This window comes from Pimephales promelas, chromosome 13 (assembly GCF_988280905.1).
Source record: "Pimephales promelas chromosome 13, fPimPro1.hap1.1, whole genome shotgun sequence".
NCBI classification, from domain to species: domain Eukaryota; kingdom Metazoa; phylum Chordata; class Actinopteri; order Cypriniformes; family Leuciscidae; genus Pimephales; species Pimephales promelas.
The window spans coordinates 5,858,068-5,875,869 of NC_142781.1; the positions used below are offsets into that span (position 1 = coordinate 5,858,068).

The 17,802-nt window shown below is 38.8% G+C and overlaps 1 protein-coding gene and 1 long non-coding RNA gene across 2 annotated transcripts in view; one reads left to right on the forward strand and one right to left on the reverse strand.

Moving 5' to 3' along the window:
- The window catches only part of LOC148975135 (uncharacterized), a 199,050-nt gene that overhangs the window by 158,633 nt on the left and 22,615 nt on the right, over positions 1 to 17,802 (reverse strand). The window lies entirely within an intron of this gene.
- Positions 1 to 17,802, forward strand: part of LOC120485673 (prospero homeobox protein 1) — a 30,924-nt gene that overhangs the window by 7,157 nt on the left and 5,965 nt on the right. The window contains exons 3-4 of the mRNA XM_039681517.2: positions 300 to 407; positions 481 to 675. Of these exons, the coding sequence (XP_039537451.2) occupies positions 300 to 407; positions 481 to 675 (303 nt within the window). The remainder of the gene's footprint in view (positions 1 to 299; positions 408 to 480; positions 676 to 17,802) is intronic.

The following is a 17,802-nucleotide window of genomic DNA, read 5'->3' on the forward strand; positions in this document are numbered from 1 at the left end:
ATCCTCCCAAAGCCCTTACCGCTATATTTGTGTTCAGTCGCTGGTAAAATGAAGGTTACAAACTCATTTGAAGGTGATATGCAAATACTATATTTATCTCTTTGACATCTGGAGGTTTGGGATCAGGGCATAGGGAAAGACGTTGCTCGCTTTGCCTGTAAAATGAGTTTCTGATGTAAAATATGTTGGTGTGGTTTTTATTGAACGTGACGAGCCGACAACTTGAGTGATGAGGTGATAATGTCAAGCAAATCTTGTGCCTTAGTATTGGGCTTATTTTCCTTCACTGCTGGCATCACATCCAGGAGGGCTTGTCCCCGAGTCACCTGAAGAAGGCCAAACTGATGTTCTTCTACAGCAGGTACCCAAGCTCCAGCATGCTCAAGATGTACTTCTCAGACGTGAAGGTGAGTGCAGACTGATAGAGATTCTTTCAAACCTAATGGAACTCATTAGTATTTAACATTATGTGTGTCTTAGTTTAACAGGTGCATCACATCTCAGCTGATAAAGTGGTTCAGTAACTTCAGAGAGTTCTACTACATCCAGATTGAGAAGTTTGCCAGGCAGGCCATAAATGACGATGTGGTGGCAGCGGATGACATCAGAGTGAGCTGTGATTCGTCGCTCTACAAAGTGCTTAACATGCACTACAATAAGAACAACGATTTTGAGGTTTGTGCTCACTTACAAACACATACAGGCTCACCACAATGATGATCATTGTGATGTTTATAAACATCATATTTTCCCGCTAGCTTTTTAAAAAATAGTCGTCAGCCAGCGGCAGCATTTTTGATCATTTTCAAAAAAAATAAATAAAAATTCATGCATCTGAACATGCAATATATCAAAATAATAAACAGAGCTTCTGCATTTAAACTAAAAACATTTTATTTTAGATTAATGCATTCATTTTATATCAACACTTGAATGGGGGTAAGTTTCATTAAGAAAAGCAATATTTTGAACAAAAAGCTGAGAAAATCAAGACTTCAAGATCCAATTCAGATTGATGACCAAAACATAGATGGAGTAGATCGAGTCCATCAACATCCCCAAAACAGTCCTATAGCTTGTCCTCGGTCGACATTTCATATAACGTTTTGATTTGTATGTTGTTTGATGATTGCATTATTTTACATGCGTAAGCAATGCTTGTTTCTGCTTCTTATTCGCCTGTGTTATGAAGATGCATAATAGTGCCCCCTACCATATAACAGTGAAAACATGGATTAATAATAAAATAAGGAAAATAATAATTCAAATAAAATTTCGGTAACACTTAATTCGGTAATTCATGCTTAACTAATGCACAGATAATATTGAATTAATGTGTGAGTAATGATTATCTAAGCTATTTATTAATGATTACCACATTAGGAACTAATTAAGAGTCTGTAAGGTTAATGTATTAGTTCATACATGAATTGTTTCTAATTAAATATGTAATTGTGGATTAATTCCATAATAACTCATTTTTTAATTTTTTAATGTTAATTACCAGAATGAACCAAACCCTTATATTTCAACTTCCAGATAATATGACAGGTACACTAATATGCATTAATACATGATTACTTACTTAATTGTTAGTGCAAATTCATGTGAAAATTACTACAATTACTAAATGACTAGTTAATAATGATGTGCCCCAACAAGTAAAGTCATAAGATAATGATACCTTTGCAAATCATTAGCTAATGATTAATTAAAGCAGACAACTGGAAGTTGAAGTGCATAGCTTTGACTAATTGTGGTAATTAACACATTAATTTACACTATTAGTTAATAAAATATGTTATAAAGGAATTAATACACAATGACACATTGAATTAATAGCAATTTGTGTATTACTTAATCTATTAATCATATAGACTCTTTATTAGTTGCTGATGCAGTAATCGTTAATTAATGGTTTAGTTCTTCATTAGTTATACATTAACTCATGATTGTCTGTATTAGTTAAGCATGAATTAATGCATATTAGATTTAGTGCACCCGTATTGTAAAGTGTTACCAAAATTTCCTAAAGAGTGGAAAAATTGTGGCTTTGTTGTGCTTTTAAAACATTGCTTCAAAATGCAATTTTGTGCTAAAATTCGCATACTTGCACATTTTGTTGTATTTATTGTATCAAAAATGTGTATTTTATCTTGAATCGCTCAACCCTTTCTAAGTTTATATAAAACAATTATTTGTTTTGTTCTCATGCATCTCACTCATAAAGACACATGAAGACGCTATTTAAGGATTTATGGACACAGCCATTCAATAGAGTAGAAAAAAAAATGTATTACACAAATTAAAGTCTTCATAAGAAATGATCCAATACAAAAAGGAGCAAAACATGTAACCGGAGCTTTTGGACTCATATCGCCAACATAATTAGCTTATTATACAAAACAATGGAAAGTCTTTGCTGGAGAATGTGGAAGACGTCATTTTGCGGCAGCAGAGTGGGGCAGAAGTGCTGCGAAAGGGTTTGTTTGAGTGTGTTTATAGGGGAAGGTGACCTGCCAATGCTGAGTGTTCCTATGCCAGGAGTCCTGGAGTCATGTGATAGAAATCTACCCTCTCCTTCTCACTGAAACAAAATCTCTCCATCTATCATGCTCTTTTACCCGCACCCCCCAAAAAAAAAAAAATTCTCAGGGGAATTTTGTTTTATTACTCACCAGTTTCAGATGTTTTTGTAATCTTTTGTCAAGCTAGACACATATCAAATATGTCATGTTAAAGATACAATATATTAAATGATCTCAGGCCCTGTCCACACAACGAATACGATCTCCGTCCACACCAGCGTTTTATCTGCGTATTAGAAACGATCTCCGTCCACATTAAAACGACTGAAAACGCGGATCACGTGACCATCCACCAACACTGGTCATGCGCGTGCCGGTGTAAACAGTGAATGACAAATCAGGGAAGGATACGTCATGACTGATAACACCCAATCATAGAGCCAATAGGGCTGGGCAAAAAAATCAATTTTTCGATTAATCGTTTTTTAAAATGTGTTCGATTCCAAATCGATTCTCAACGGCCACGAATCGATTTTTTTTCCATATAAAGGGCTCGCGGACGCGGTGCTGCATCTTCTCGTCTCTCTGCACTAGGCAAGCGCAAGCGCTGCAGCTGTCGATACACACATGCGTTTAGGAGTCGGGACACGACGGAATATTCACTTGCACAATTGGGCCAGCATTGCATCGTGACCTATGATCGTAACTAACATTTATCATTTATTTGCTCAAGCAATGTTAAACCATCCCGTGCTCGCGCACTCTCAGAGATTTCTTTCACTGCGTGCACAGCCTAAATCCGCCTCACAAACAGCTCGCCAGAAACAAAAGTTTTATCCCTGGATTATATCGCTTTAACAGTTAAAACACGCAACATTATGTCAAAACTCTGGTCTTGGTGAGTAACCTCGTAAAGACAGTCGGTAATGTCTTAAATTAGCATTAAACGCGTGTGACAGAAAGTTAATGAAACAGTAATGGATTCGCGCACTAGTTCTTAAAGTGAACGCAGCCATTTGTGTCAGTCATTAATTCTGTTGTCATAACAACAGAATATAGTGTTAATTGTAAGCAATCAGAATTAATAGCCTTTGTATTTAATTCAGTCTGGACTAAAAAGACTATCCAGTGTTATTTTACATTGGATTACTTCATTCAGTTTCTGTAGTATATCTGACATACCCAAAAAACTACCCCAAAATGTCTCTCAATTTGTGTCTTTATTCTATTGTATTTATTTGTGCTACTTTTTTCAATTTAATTCAAAGATTGAAATCAAGCATCCATACATAAACTCTTAAAAAAAAAATACATTAACATTTAGGTAAGATCAATGTAAAAAAATGTCTAAATATTTATATATTTATCTATCTTAAACATAAAATAACATGATACTGTTTGATCAAGCTGTGCGACTGTTCTGTGCGACTGTGCGACTCTTTTTTTGCATATTGCATCAAAATCTTTGTATGCATTTAGTGTACCTAAAATAAAAAGTGTTTTATATATAGGTTTATGGCTCTTAATTTTCTTGTATTAATTAACCACTAGTAAACTTATGTCCACTGTTCTTTTTTATAAATTATAAATATAGGATTTTTATTACATCTTCATTATAGTTGAATCGAGAATCAAATCAGGAATCGAGAATCGAAAATCGAATCGAGAATCGAAATCGAATCGAACTGAGAGCTTGCGAATCGAAATCGAATCGAAATTGAAATGTGAATCGATACCCAGCCCTAAGAGCCAAGCGTCAGCCTCTGCGTCAGCGTTTCTGAAGTTCTCCGTTTTGTCTCGTCCACACTAAAACGCCCTCCGGATATTCAAAACGCAAAACGCAGCTCCAGCGTTTCTAAACTTCTCCGTTTTAGGTCTTCGTTTTTCCCGTTTTAGTGAGGACGGGAGGTGCAAACGTAAGGTTTTTTGAACGAAAAGACCTTTTTTAAAAGGTCTTTTCGTTTTTAAACGAAAACGCAGTAGTGTGGACGGGGCCTCAGTGATCTAATTTTTACTTTCCTGTTGATACACACACAGTTTTGGTTCCAGGAACTGCATCAATACTGTTATTTACATAAATAAATAAGGAATTTGCAAATAGTGCAGCGATCAGTGTACAAATCTACTGTTAGCTCCGTCGCATGCTTCGTGAGTGTGTGTCTGTGTGAAGACATGGAAGGGAACATGTTTTGCATGTTAAGGATTTTCTCAGTAGGTGTCTAAGAGATGTGACGGTTGATTAACTTTGCTTAGGGAAAGTGTGCCAAGCCATGCAAATTTCACACACAAATCAACCGCCTTGACTTTTACCTTTGTAAGTGTGTGTTTATGAGTCTGTGTTTATCCACTGAAATGGAAAATCAAGTTACTTGTGAACTTCAAACCCCTACTGCTTACATCATTAAGTGAAACCGGACCCATGCTATACTATCAGCACACACTCAAGGATGCATACGAAATCAGTTGGTACTTATTTTGAATAAGTACTTATTGTGAGCACTAAGAAAAAATGTTTCTATTTAGTACGGATGTGTGGAGTATAAAAAGTAATGCCATGTTGTCACTGTCATGTGACTTACCAGCATCAATTGTTGCTTCACTGTCATTCACAAATCCTCTCCCATTGTCTCATGGGATATTAAATTGTCTATCGTATGCACACTTCAGAATCACGCTGGTAGTAGTAGGTCATCTGGATACTTTTTGTCTGCACATTTATGAATAGGCTACTGTGAATTCAGACATACTACTTTTGTTTTTCACCTACTATATAGTGGGGAAGTCTGTGATTTATGATGCACCCTTACACTTCACTTCATAAATAAATAAAGAATTTGCAAGTAGTGCAGAGATCAGTGTACACATGCTTCGTGAGTGTGTGTCTGTGTGAAGACATGGATGGGAACATGTTTGTCATGTTAAAGGGTTAGGTTAGTTCACCCAAAAATGAAAATTAAGTCATTAATTACTCACCCCCATGCTGTTCCAACCCCGTAAGACCTTCGTTCATCTTCGGAACACAAATAAAGATATTTTTGATTGAATCTGAGAGCTGGATCAGTCCTACATAGACTTCCTAAGGGACTGGCTCTTGACGGCCCATAAAGTCATTAAAGAAAAGGTTTGAATATTCCATGTGCCTACAGCGGCTCAATTATAAGTTTATCAAGCGACGAGAATACTTTTTGTGCGAAAAAAACATAAATAACGACTTTATTCCACTATTCCATTACTTCCTTATGGGCGCATGCGCGAGAACTGAGACGAGGACGTTCTCATTCGTCTACTTCTTGTTACCGGCTGCTCGCGGCTTAGGAGTTTTACCGCCACCTACCGTATAAGATGGTGTGCTGATATAGCTGGAAGCGCAAAACTTTCTGTTTACAAGCAGAGGAAGATGCGCGCTGTACATACGCTTTTCAATTAGCGTATTTTCCGCACTACAAGGTGCACTTAAAAGCCTTTAATCTTCTCAAAAAACGACAGTGTTCCTTATAATCCGGAGCGCCTTATATATGGATCATCATTTTATACGGTAGGTGGCGGTAAAACTCCTAAGCGGTGAGCAGCCGGTAACAAGAAGTAGACGAATGTGAACGTCCTCGTCTCAGTTCTCGCCAGTGATGCGCGGGTTGATCCGAAATGAGCGGGTGCCTGCGGTCACCCGCGGTTACCCGCAGTTACGGGTCATCCAAAAATGTTTTTAATGATATTCGGGTCGCGGTCGGTCGGGTCGTTTGAAAAAAAGATGCCAATTAAACATTTGTATATAGTACTAGACACAGTTTTTGATGAAATATACAGCCCTACACATTATTGGCTGAATAACTGGCACGAAGATAACACACAAGCTCAGTCTAAACAGTTCTCGGTTCTATACTAGTGATTCGAGAACCGCTGTGCCTGTGCGTTCGGTATACGCAGTATCAGCTGCTCGTGCTCATCACTTCTCTCAACAGTGGCAGCAACATGTCTCGGTTCAGTGAACTGTTGGAGTTACTGGAGTAAAATATAATTCAGGATATTGATTTATTTCGATTCGGAGGCGACTGTCAGGCATGTCTGAAAGTGAGTAACTTTAGTAACTTGTGGATCAGCACTGACGCAAGACGCCAGAACGATTCAGTTCGAGTGTACTGGTTCGACCGGTTCACTAAAAAGAACCGGTTCAAAAGAACGATTCGTTCACGAACCGGCCGTGTCTACGATGATCACTACAGTCTGCAGAGAGATGGAGGCGGCAAGAGAAAAGGTGAAGACTGGGGAGTGGAAGCTCCGCAAATACACAAATAGAAAGAGTAAAAGTGTGGGAGACATTTGCTGAAATAATGAAAGATGATGACCAAAGTGCTGGCAGGCTTTGCCTTTGTTATGTGTAGGCCTACGTCTTCTTGCGATGCTGTGTTGTTACACGTTTATGGCCCAATGACGCTACGATGAGCATTTACTACTTTAAAAAAATGCGGTCAGGAAGCGGGTCGGGTACAATGTTTTTTGTTTTTTTTTGCGGTCCGAGTTGCGGGCGGGTAGTTGAAAACGTCGGTCGGTTGCGGGTTGTTTATACATTGACCCGCGCATCACTGGTTCTCGCGCATGCGCCCATAAGGAAGTAATGGAATAGTGGAATAAAGTCGTTATTTATGTTTTTTTCGCACAAAAAGTAGTCTCGTCGCTTGATAAACGTATAATTGAGCCACTGTAGGCACATGGAATATTTAAAAATTTTCTTTAATGACTTTATGGGCCGTCAAGAGCCAGTCCCTTAGGCAGTCTATCTAGGACTGATCCAGCTCTCAGATTCAATCAAAAATATCTTCATTTGTGTTCCGAAGATGAACGAAGGTCTTACGGGGTTGGTACAGCATGGGGGTGAGTAATTAATGACTTAATTTTCATTTTTGGGTGAACTAACCCTTTAAGGATTTTCTCAGTAGGTGTCTTAGGGATGTGACGGCTGATTATCTTTGCTTAGGGAAAGTGTACCAAGCCATACAGATCCACAGCTTTGGGAATCTATTTTCTGACTCTGTGCATTTGTTGTCTCACTCAGTCCTTTAGTTTTCTAGTATCTTTCCTCCTTTTCTCCACCCCTTTCACCAATCTTTGAATTTTACTGACATATTTGTCTGGCTTGCTGATGGCATGATTTACACAAACAGCATAGAGTGTTTAGTCATATTTATCACAAATTTTTGATCACCAAAATGTCATATTTAAAACGTTTATCCTTGAATTTTTTATCTTGAATAGCTTGAATGTAACTATACTCTTTTCTCATTTAGTATTTGCGGTTCTACGAATATGCAAATGAGCCCCGCCTCCACTCACTCACTCAGCTCAGAGATCCACTTGTTGATGATCACATATTGATCTAATTGGTTACAAGGTTGTGACATCAGAAACATCAGCGATTTCAAACTGTGTTTTTGAGACTGTCTTTGATTGGAAGATGATACTTTCTATTAAAGCATATTAAAAACACCACATAGACAAAAACATTAAACGCTTCATTTTAATTATTTAATTCATGTCTTCTCCAATTGTTAATTTTTTTTCAGGATGGGTCATTAATACCCTAGAAATTCAGACCACAGAGAAAATGCACATTTTATAGTGTTTATTTACTGCTAACATTGTGCAATGAAGAGATGCGGAACAAATTAACAGACCTGCATAAATACTTTTAAGGTGGCGTTTACACAACACAGTTTTCAAATAAATTCAGAAAACTTTTTTTTACGTTTTAGCCGTTCATTTATGCGACAACAGCATTTTGAAAGCGCAATTGAAGATGGAGGAAAAAAATATCAAAAAAGTGTTTTGTCAAAAAAAATATTTAAAAAAACTCAGTTCCATTGTGAAACTTTTACGTTCTCGGGAAAACGCAAAACATTTTGTGAGCAAATGCAAAATTTGCCAGAGAAGTCAAAAACACAGACATATAACTTTTCCTCCCATCAATTATTTTTTTTTACATAATCATGCTCCCTTTAGGGCCACCATACTTGTATGAATAAATAATAATAAGGAATAAGACCTCATTAAAAAAACCCTTTTCACATTTCCGGGGGTCTCAGAAGCGGAAGTCATCATAGTTGTGTAAATTTCTATGGTGAAAGGGACATGACAGCAAATATAACTTTTTGTATTACAGTTTGCTTTGATAGCAAAAGACACATAAATCAGAGATAGTGTTTCCACAGTTTTCTAAAAGAGGAGAAAAATATAGAGAGTCCGGAGTGAGAAAGATGTGAATGTAATGAATGATGTGATGACTTCAGCCTTTGCATTAGACACTCACACAAAGTGTTAATTTATTTCTTTGTAATTTACTGCCAAGGTATTGAATTAATAAGGCCATAAGGATAAAATAAATCACTTTGAAGAGTGTAGATGGCTCTAAATATGATTACGTTTTTTTTAATTATGTAATATTATATTAAAGGGACAGTTCACAAAAAAAAAATAGATAAAATTACTCCTTCATGCTGTAACGGTTCTGTTGGCTGCAAAGAAGGAGATAGTATTAGATACTACAGAACGGGGAGTATTGTGCATTGTGTCTACACTTTATTTGTTAACGAGAGAATTTGCAAGTGCTCAGAACTCAGCACTGAACAAAAACTGTGATTCCCCTGCAGTACAGCTGCAGACCCCCAGTTGAAGAGCCTTGGTTTCTGGCTGAACTATACCTTTCAGTTATAGATTTTATTATAGTCAAAATGTGGTAAAACATGGCAGTTATTGAAAAGTGTCACGCTTGCTGACTGTCCTTTTTCAGTGGTGAATTGTGCTGAATTCAGGATTCAGATTTCTAAAGTGATATCAATGTGTTCTTTTAATTGTTCTCCACTTTTACCTGAGGGTGAAACACAGTCTTTGGGATATCCACACCTCTGACCTTGAGCAATCAAGGTCTCTGTGGTGCAGTGAAAAACAACAGCTTCAGTTTCAGAGGTGTGATTGAGTTTAGTCATGCTCCAAGATCCCATAGGGTCCTCATTTGAACACAGTCTCAGTCATTGCTAGAGATGGTCACATATCACCATGGATATACGTATGAGGGCCATACTGTATACTCATCCAACAGAGGACTGATAAAGACCTTTTGGATCTTTTTCAATGTACCTTTGTATGTTTTTATTGCGATAGTCTATAAACTACAAGGAACATCCAACTTGACTGTCTGCTTAATATCTGTTAACTCTTTATTGTGATGGTCCCCCAATAGACATTCTACTGACTATAAGTAAATTTGCAAGACCTACATATTATCTTGTTGTACTAACCTTAACCCCTAACCTAAAAGTCTTCTAATACTCTAATGAGAGTTAGTTTACATGCAGTTTCAAAATTACTTTTAGTTTAAGTGTAACCGTTTTACGTCTCTTTCCATCTTCTTCCGATTATCCATGGCTGGGTCACGGGGGCAGCAGTCTAAGCAGAGACGCCCAGACTTCCCTCTCCCTAGACACGTCCTCCAGCTCTTCCGGGGCAAAACCGAGGCATTCCCAGGCCAGCCGGGAGACAAAATCCCTCCAGTGTGTCCTAGGTCTTCCTCAGGGTCTCCTCCCGGTGGGACATGCCAGAAACACCTCCCCGGGAAGGTGTCCAGGAGGCATCAGGAAAATGCCCGAGCCACCTCAGTGGTCTCCTTTTGATGTAGAGGAGCAGTGGCACTACTCACCCTATTTCATTTCGAGATAAGCTCATTTAGCTCATGCTCATGACCATAGGTGAGAGTAAAGGCCATTGCACACTGAGTCCGAAATTCGCATCCGAAATTTTTGCACGTAAAAAAAAAAAATCGACCTCATGTTATGTCAGTCACGCTTGCACACCGCCTCCGAAACTTTCATCCATCAAAAAATTAATCGGATCGGGTTTTCGATTTTCTCTCTTTTCAATACGAGAGAGGGTAAATCATCCTCACTGCTTGACGAATCCATTTGGTATTTTTGCGTTTTTTCCCCGCAAAGGTTTAATAAATATGCAACGGACTCGGTGTGCAAGGTTTCTATGTGTGACGAATTTTTAGGCTGACGAACACGAAAATACGCATACGAAAATTTCGTACTCAGTGTGCAATGGCCTTGACACTGGCCTTGGCCTTGGAAAGAACATAGATCGACCGGTAAATCGAAAGCTTCGCCTTGCAGCTCAGCTCCATCTTCACCCCGACAGGCCGGTACATTGTCCGCGTTACTGTAGATGCTGCATCGATCCGTCTGTCAATCTCCCATTCCATCCTTCCCTCACTCATGAACAAGACCCCTAGATATTTGAACTCCTCCACTTGAGGCAGGAACTCTCCACCAACCTGAAGCGGGCAAGCCACCCTTTTCCGACTGAGAAATATGGCCTCGGACTTGGAGATGATGATTCTCATTCCAGCCACTTCACACTCGGCTCCAAACATCCCAGGGCATGCTGGATGTCCTGGTCTGATGAGTACAACACGACAATATCATCCCCAAAAAGCAGAGATTCAATCGTATGGTCCATAAACCGTACACCCTCTGGCCCCTGGCTACGCCTAGAAATTGTGTCCATAAAAATTATGAACAGAGCCAGTGACAAGGGGCACCCCCTCACAGTACATTTGGGTCTGTCCAGCTCCCTCCCCCATCATCGGATGCAACTTACCACCGGGTGGTGATCAGTTGACAACTCCGGCCCTCTCTTCACCTGAGTGTCCAAGACATATGGCCGGAGGTTGGGTGAAACGGCCACAAAGTCGATCATCAACCTCTGGCCTAGGGCGTCCTGATGCCACTTGCACTGATGGACACCCTTATGCTTGAAAATGGTGTTTGTTATGGACAAGCTGAGACTAGTACAGAAGTGCAATAATAGAACACTTCACCGGTTCAGATCAGGGGGCACTTTCCTCCCAATCACGCCCCTCCAGGTGTCACTGTTTCTGCCCACATGGATGTTGAAGTCCTCCAGTATAACTACAGAGTCCCCAGTCGGAGCACTTTCCAGCACCCCTTCCAGAGACTCTGCGCTGTCGCAGGCGCTGGGAAGCACCTGCTTGTTCACCGTGAAGAACTCCAACACATGTTGACTGGGGCCAAGAGCAAACCCATACCAGCCCGCCGCCTCTCACCATGGGCAACTCCAGAGTGGTAGAGATCCAGCCTCTCTCCAGGAGTGTGGTTCCAGAGCCCAAGCTGTGCATGGAGGTGATCCCGACTATGTCTAGTTGGTACCTCTTAAACTCCCACATAAGCTCAGGCTCCATCCCTGCCAGATCCACTATGCACCGGCCCCTTACGGTCCCTCTTGCACGCGGTGGTCGGCTGCACCAGTGGCGAGTGACGTCTCGGTCCTTGATTTTTTTTTTTATTCTTCATAATGGGCTTATGAACCGCTCTTACAATCACGGTACAATCTTGGTTTGAGAACAGTGTATAATAAATTATTTAAAGTGCCGTACTCTGGCCTGACCAAGTCAGACTTCGTACTTCTGCTCAATTTCAGTTTGCTTCTGTACTCCGTCTGAGATAGCGACCTAATCTATCAGTTTTCCTCCAGCCTGAAAACAGCCGGCCAATCAACGAACAGAGGGCAGGCTGAGAGCCGTGGCATAGACACTAAGTGCTGAGTTTAAGATTGTATTTTCGATTAGGGAAATCAAAAATGACTTGCGGATGTGGAGATACGGGATGCTATGTTGTGGTGAATATTCCCCGCATTTGCAAATTAAAGCCCGAACAAGTAGAGTGTCTGTTAAACATTTTGAATGGAGGTGATGTTTACCCAGGTTTACAGTGTATACAACTACTTGTCGTTTCCCTCTCTGTATTTTCATGATTCAGTCTCTTTAATGACCAGACAACTGCTGTTTGAGATACATTTTGAGATGCTCCAAAAGCAACAATGCTCAATACTTTTTTGGTTTGGATTTCATTACTTTATTTAGGTTATTTTTATAAAATGGTACCAATAAGTTCATTATTGTTACTATTTAATTATAATTCTTCAGTTTCTAATTATTTCATTCACTAATTAAATAAGGTTTACTGCTGAAATATAAAAATCATATCTGATAAGTAACAATGTACCACAGGCCAAACCACCAGACACTGAGGGGCCGCCACAATAGGATGCGATAGTCAGATTAGTGGTAAACAAATGTTGTTGTTCACTGGAAAAAAAAAACACTTCAGTTGATTTAATATTTTTTTCTGTTCTTCTTGTTCCTCTTTGCTTCGGTGATTCTGCTTGTTAACAGCAGGTGTTCATTAGTGTCTGAATTATCTCACTTGTTTTTATTCACTCAGTCAAGTGGGCTATATTAGTGAACTAATGTAGGGAATAGTAAATGAGGGTATAGGGTGTGATTTGGCACACAGCCTCTGAGTGTCGACTTTGAGCGCTGTTTATTCATAGTATAGTCCTGTTGGCTACTTTCTCGAAAATGTCAAATATCACCATAATGCATTTTTCTAAGCTATATTGCTGTTTTAATGGAAAAAGCATGTTACTGTCAAAATTTGGCAGTTTTTTTACCATGTTGTTTTTCAAAAGCTGATACTAAAACTAGTGCAACCTGTGCATAGTTATTTATCCTTACTAACAATGCTTTTTATATATAGCACCTTTCCAGGGCACAAGGAAGCTTTACAATGCACATGTAGCAAGGAAAGGATAACATCAATAGGGTAGACAATGATGACAAACAATTGTAAGTTAGAGTAAGAAGCATACAGAACAGTAAGCATGATATAGAAAGGGCAGAATAGAGATAAGCACAATGAAATACAGAACACAACTGACGAATGATAACATAAAAGTGAGAATATGTGAGTTTTGAGTAATGATTTGAATTCAGAAATATTATTAACTCAACAGAGTGATCAGACTACAAACACTCAGCAACACATTTGAAAGTTTTATAGACTACCAAACACAAGTTTAGACATAATTGAAAAGTACTGAAGAATGGAATATAGTGCTGCAGTGAGGATATATTTTTGTAGGCAAACTCAGAAGTTAGAATTACCCTGGTCCCCACGACAAAAAGCGAGATATTTCCATTGGCTTTTGGATTGTTACAGAAAATAAACTCTGTGACCAACACGTTTATGATTCTCACACATTTTGTTCATAATTATAATGAATAAAACTTTTGTGAATTTTGAAGCTTAAACACAATCGGCAGAAGTAAAAAGCCAAATGTATGTGAACTATTGACCACCATTGACCAGGGATGGGCAAACTCGGTCTTGTAGGGCCACTTTCCTGCAGAGTTGAGCTCCATCCCTGATAAACTGTGCCTGCATGTAGCTTTCTAGTAATCCTTAAGAGATTGATTAGCTGGTTCAGGTGTGTTTGTTTAGGGTCCCAGATAGATAGCAACAATATTAATGTGTACATGTTTTGACTCAACATCACTTTTATTCCCACAATTAAAGTTGAATTGTTCTTAAGATTTCATCCAAAAATCATTGGTAATGGCATTGAATCATTTTTACAGTTACAAATGTTTACACTCTCAGAAAATGAAATACAACCGCTATAACTGAAAACAACTGTGAATTAAAGAAGACAATAAATCTCTCAAGATGTAAGCAGGTCTTTGTGAAAATTAACAGAGGTTTAGATGTTTTATTGAAAAGGTTGTCACTGTCATGGTGATCAGTGTTTCCTTTAGTTGGGCAGTTTTACTCTTGGCTTTTATGTGAGTTTGTAATTGTGTGCACTAAAGCACATAATTTATTACAAAGAAAGCCGGAAACAAAGATAATCAGGTGAAATAGCTTTCAGCATCTAAATTCGCTAATCATTCCAAAAACCAAAAGTGGTAATTTGCTTTTACTAAGATATATTCACAAACAATATTTTCTTGCCACAGGACACGCATTCTGAACTTGGATTTTTACAAATTAAAGGAAAAATATTTTTAGATACAAAGCCATCAAAAATCACCATATGAATCTCAACAATGGTGACATGCTAAATGCTGCAATGCATGTTGGGAACCACCATAGTATAAAACCAGCATGCATTGCAGCATAAATCATGTCACCATTGTTGAGATTTGTATGCTTGATGTCTGTGTGTCTAAAAACAGGAAATTCCTGCTATGTATTTAAAATTCTAAATTCGGAATAGTTGCTCTGTTGCAAGAAAATATTGGTGGTGAATATAATCTTTTGATAACAAATAACCCCTTTTGTTCAGGTGAAAAAATTCTAATTATGCTGAAAACTTTTTTACCTGATAAATTGTCTTTCTGGCTTTCTTTGCAACAAATTATACGTTTTTGGCAAATAAAAGTGAAGAGTCACACTATCCAACTAAAGTAAACACTGATCACCATAATGTTGAGCAAATATTTTCCATAAACCTCACCTCAACCTCACCCTCACCTCAAGATTTATCGTCTTCTTTTATTTGCAGTTGATTTCAGGCTGTATGGATTTAAGTCAGTTGTAATTGTTGTTTCATTTTCTGAGAGTGCAGGCATGAACCAACATCATTATAACATTGACTCAATGCCATTACCCATGATTTATGGATGAAATTTCAACTTATTTTTTACATTAATTGTGGGAACAATAGAGATTGTGATTCAATGCAGTTAACATTGATACATTAACATTACTTTGATGGTTGCTATCTATCTGGGACACAAATCAAACACACCTAAACTAGCTAATCAATGTCTTCAGGATTACAGTGAGTTTATCAGGGTTGGAGCTAGTAAAGCAAAGTAAAGCACCGCCGCCATTACTGCGTGCCTTGCTGCTAAGGAAGTAGCACAAGTCGCGTTGGTCCATTACGTAATTACAGGGTTCTCAAGAGTCACGGCTTGAGAAATTCAATGCGTGGCAAGAGAGCGTGACTCTCTTGCCACGCGTTGAATTTCTCACTCTGAAAAACTATTTATAAGTATGTAAAATGCCGCAGCGCCCAAAATTTCTCTGACCGCGCTGCTCTCACTATGGAACTGGCAGGAATCAAGTGCATCTCATGCAGTCGTGTGTGTCCTCATATTGGCAAATAAACAGCTTGAGCATCACACAAGTGTGTGTTTGTGTGTGTTAAATGAAACTGCGCATTGACTGCACCATTCATTCACACAGAAAACGTAGAATTCGTATTTAAATAGTATTACTGCAGAGTATAGTATTATTACAAAACAATGGTAGCAACACAGCTAGTAATGACAGCGTTCGTTTTTATTGTTGTCATCAGTTAATACACGTCTTAATTACATTACAATACATTTGGCTGACGCAATTTTCACATTAATACATTATGTTGTCAATAAATTACCTTTATCGGTTTATAAGTTTTGGCCACTACCTGACATCATCTACCCAATGTTCCCTTTCACCGAACATTTTCTTTCGTGAGCAGGATCCACTTTCAATGAAATGCCATTAGAGGGCACCGGCAAGTGTCACACCGTCACCCTTAGCAGGCACGCAGTAATAGTGGCAGGCAAGATGCTGGCGCCCATAGAGTTTGTGGTGGATTTGTGTTTTTTTTTTTAATTGTTTGCTTGTTTAATTGTTTGACTCTCTAAATGAGTTTGGTGATTCAGGTCTAGAGATGAATATGTCAAAACATAACCTGATCACATTTTCTGTTTGTTCATCTAGCAGTTATAACTCAATTACAGCAGCCAAGCAAAATGAAATGTAAATACTTTAAGGGTCAAGAAACTACAGCAAACACTGACCACCATGATGGTGTATTAAATGCTTTTTTCTCTTTTGGTGATGCTGCTTGTTATCATCAGGTGTCTTCGATAATGGTCAATTATTCACGTAATTATCTCATTAAGATTAATTTAAAGGGCACCTATTATGCCCCTTTTTACAAGATGTAATATTGGTCTCTGGTGTCCCTAGAATGTATTTGTGAAGTTTCAGCTCAAAATACCCCACAGTTAATTTATTATAACCATTTAAAAAGGTCATTTTGGGGCCTGCTTAAAAATGATCTGTTTCGGGGGTATACGACTTTAAATGCAAATGAGCTGCATATCCGCGCCCTGCCTTTGGATGAGGGCGTAACATGAAACCTATGGCAGTCGGTACAGTGAGACTGAGAGAAACCGCTGTTTTGTCTGTCATTCAGCGTACGTTTGAATCGGAAAATAGTACGAAAAGACTCCGGAAGAATAAACACAAATGAGAATGGACCAGTACGTCTCGGTATGGTTATTTGATACATTTATGTACTTTAGCGTTGTTGTAATCGCGTCCCATTTGCAATTATGGATGTGGAAGACACACAAACACTAATGCTAGCGCAATTTTTCTGAAATTACATACACATACTGTGAAGTTTGCTACTACAAGCGAAATTACATTTATGCGAGGGACCTGTGGCGTCATGTTTACTTGTCATACGGGTGCTTCTGTGGCAAATGTGAGGAGATGGCTAACTTAAAGAACAACAACATATATGCAGTTTTTAATAGAATATCTTTAAATATATATATAAACGTGTGGTTACTATACAAACAAGGTTTAAATTATATAGCCTACACAGACATCCTACGACAACAACAACTTTAGACGCATTTGTTGTTGAATTGGCTGACATTGACTGAAAAGACTATTTGCTCAAAAATCATAAAATACACTTATGGCTCTTTCAGACTGCACGATTTTCAAAGTAGTCAGGTCGCTGCTCTTTTCACACTGCATGACTATCTTGGCCAGCATTCAGTCGCTGCTGTGTTCACACTGGACGATGGATCGGCGACAGAAGGTTTCACACTGCATGACTTTAGAAAAATCGCCGACAGACTCTGTCTAGCACGCTGCACGCAAACTACATTTCACAACAAACACGCGTGAGATATGAAAAGGAAACAACGCGCGACACCACACGTGCAAGACCGGAGTTCTCACGTGAGACTTTTTTTTTCGACCCGGTTGTGGTACAGCTGGTGAAACAGACACGAGTGCTCCTGCCAAATTTCTACTAATTTTTCTTCCATTTATTGTGTCCAAATAGACAGAGAAGAAGCTTTTTTTGTTGAAACAATGCTATATCATGTTGATATGTGATCTATAACTCCTCCCCGAACTCCCTGCTGCTCTGTATCTTGCTCTCTCACTGGCTGCCGGTGATCGCCGATGTAGTTTTCAGTCAAAACACTTTTCACACAGCAGGATTTTGAATCGCCGACAGGTCCAGATATTTAGCATGCCAAATATCTCACGGGCGTCGGCGACTCGTCGGTGATTCTCTCAGTTCGCGTCTTTGTTCATTCACACTGCGTGATTGTCACTCGCGTGAA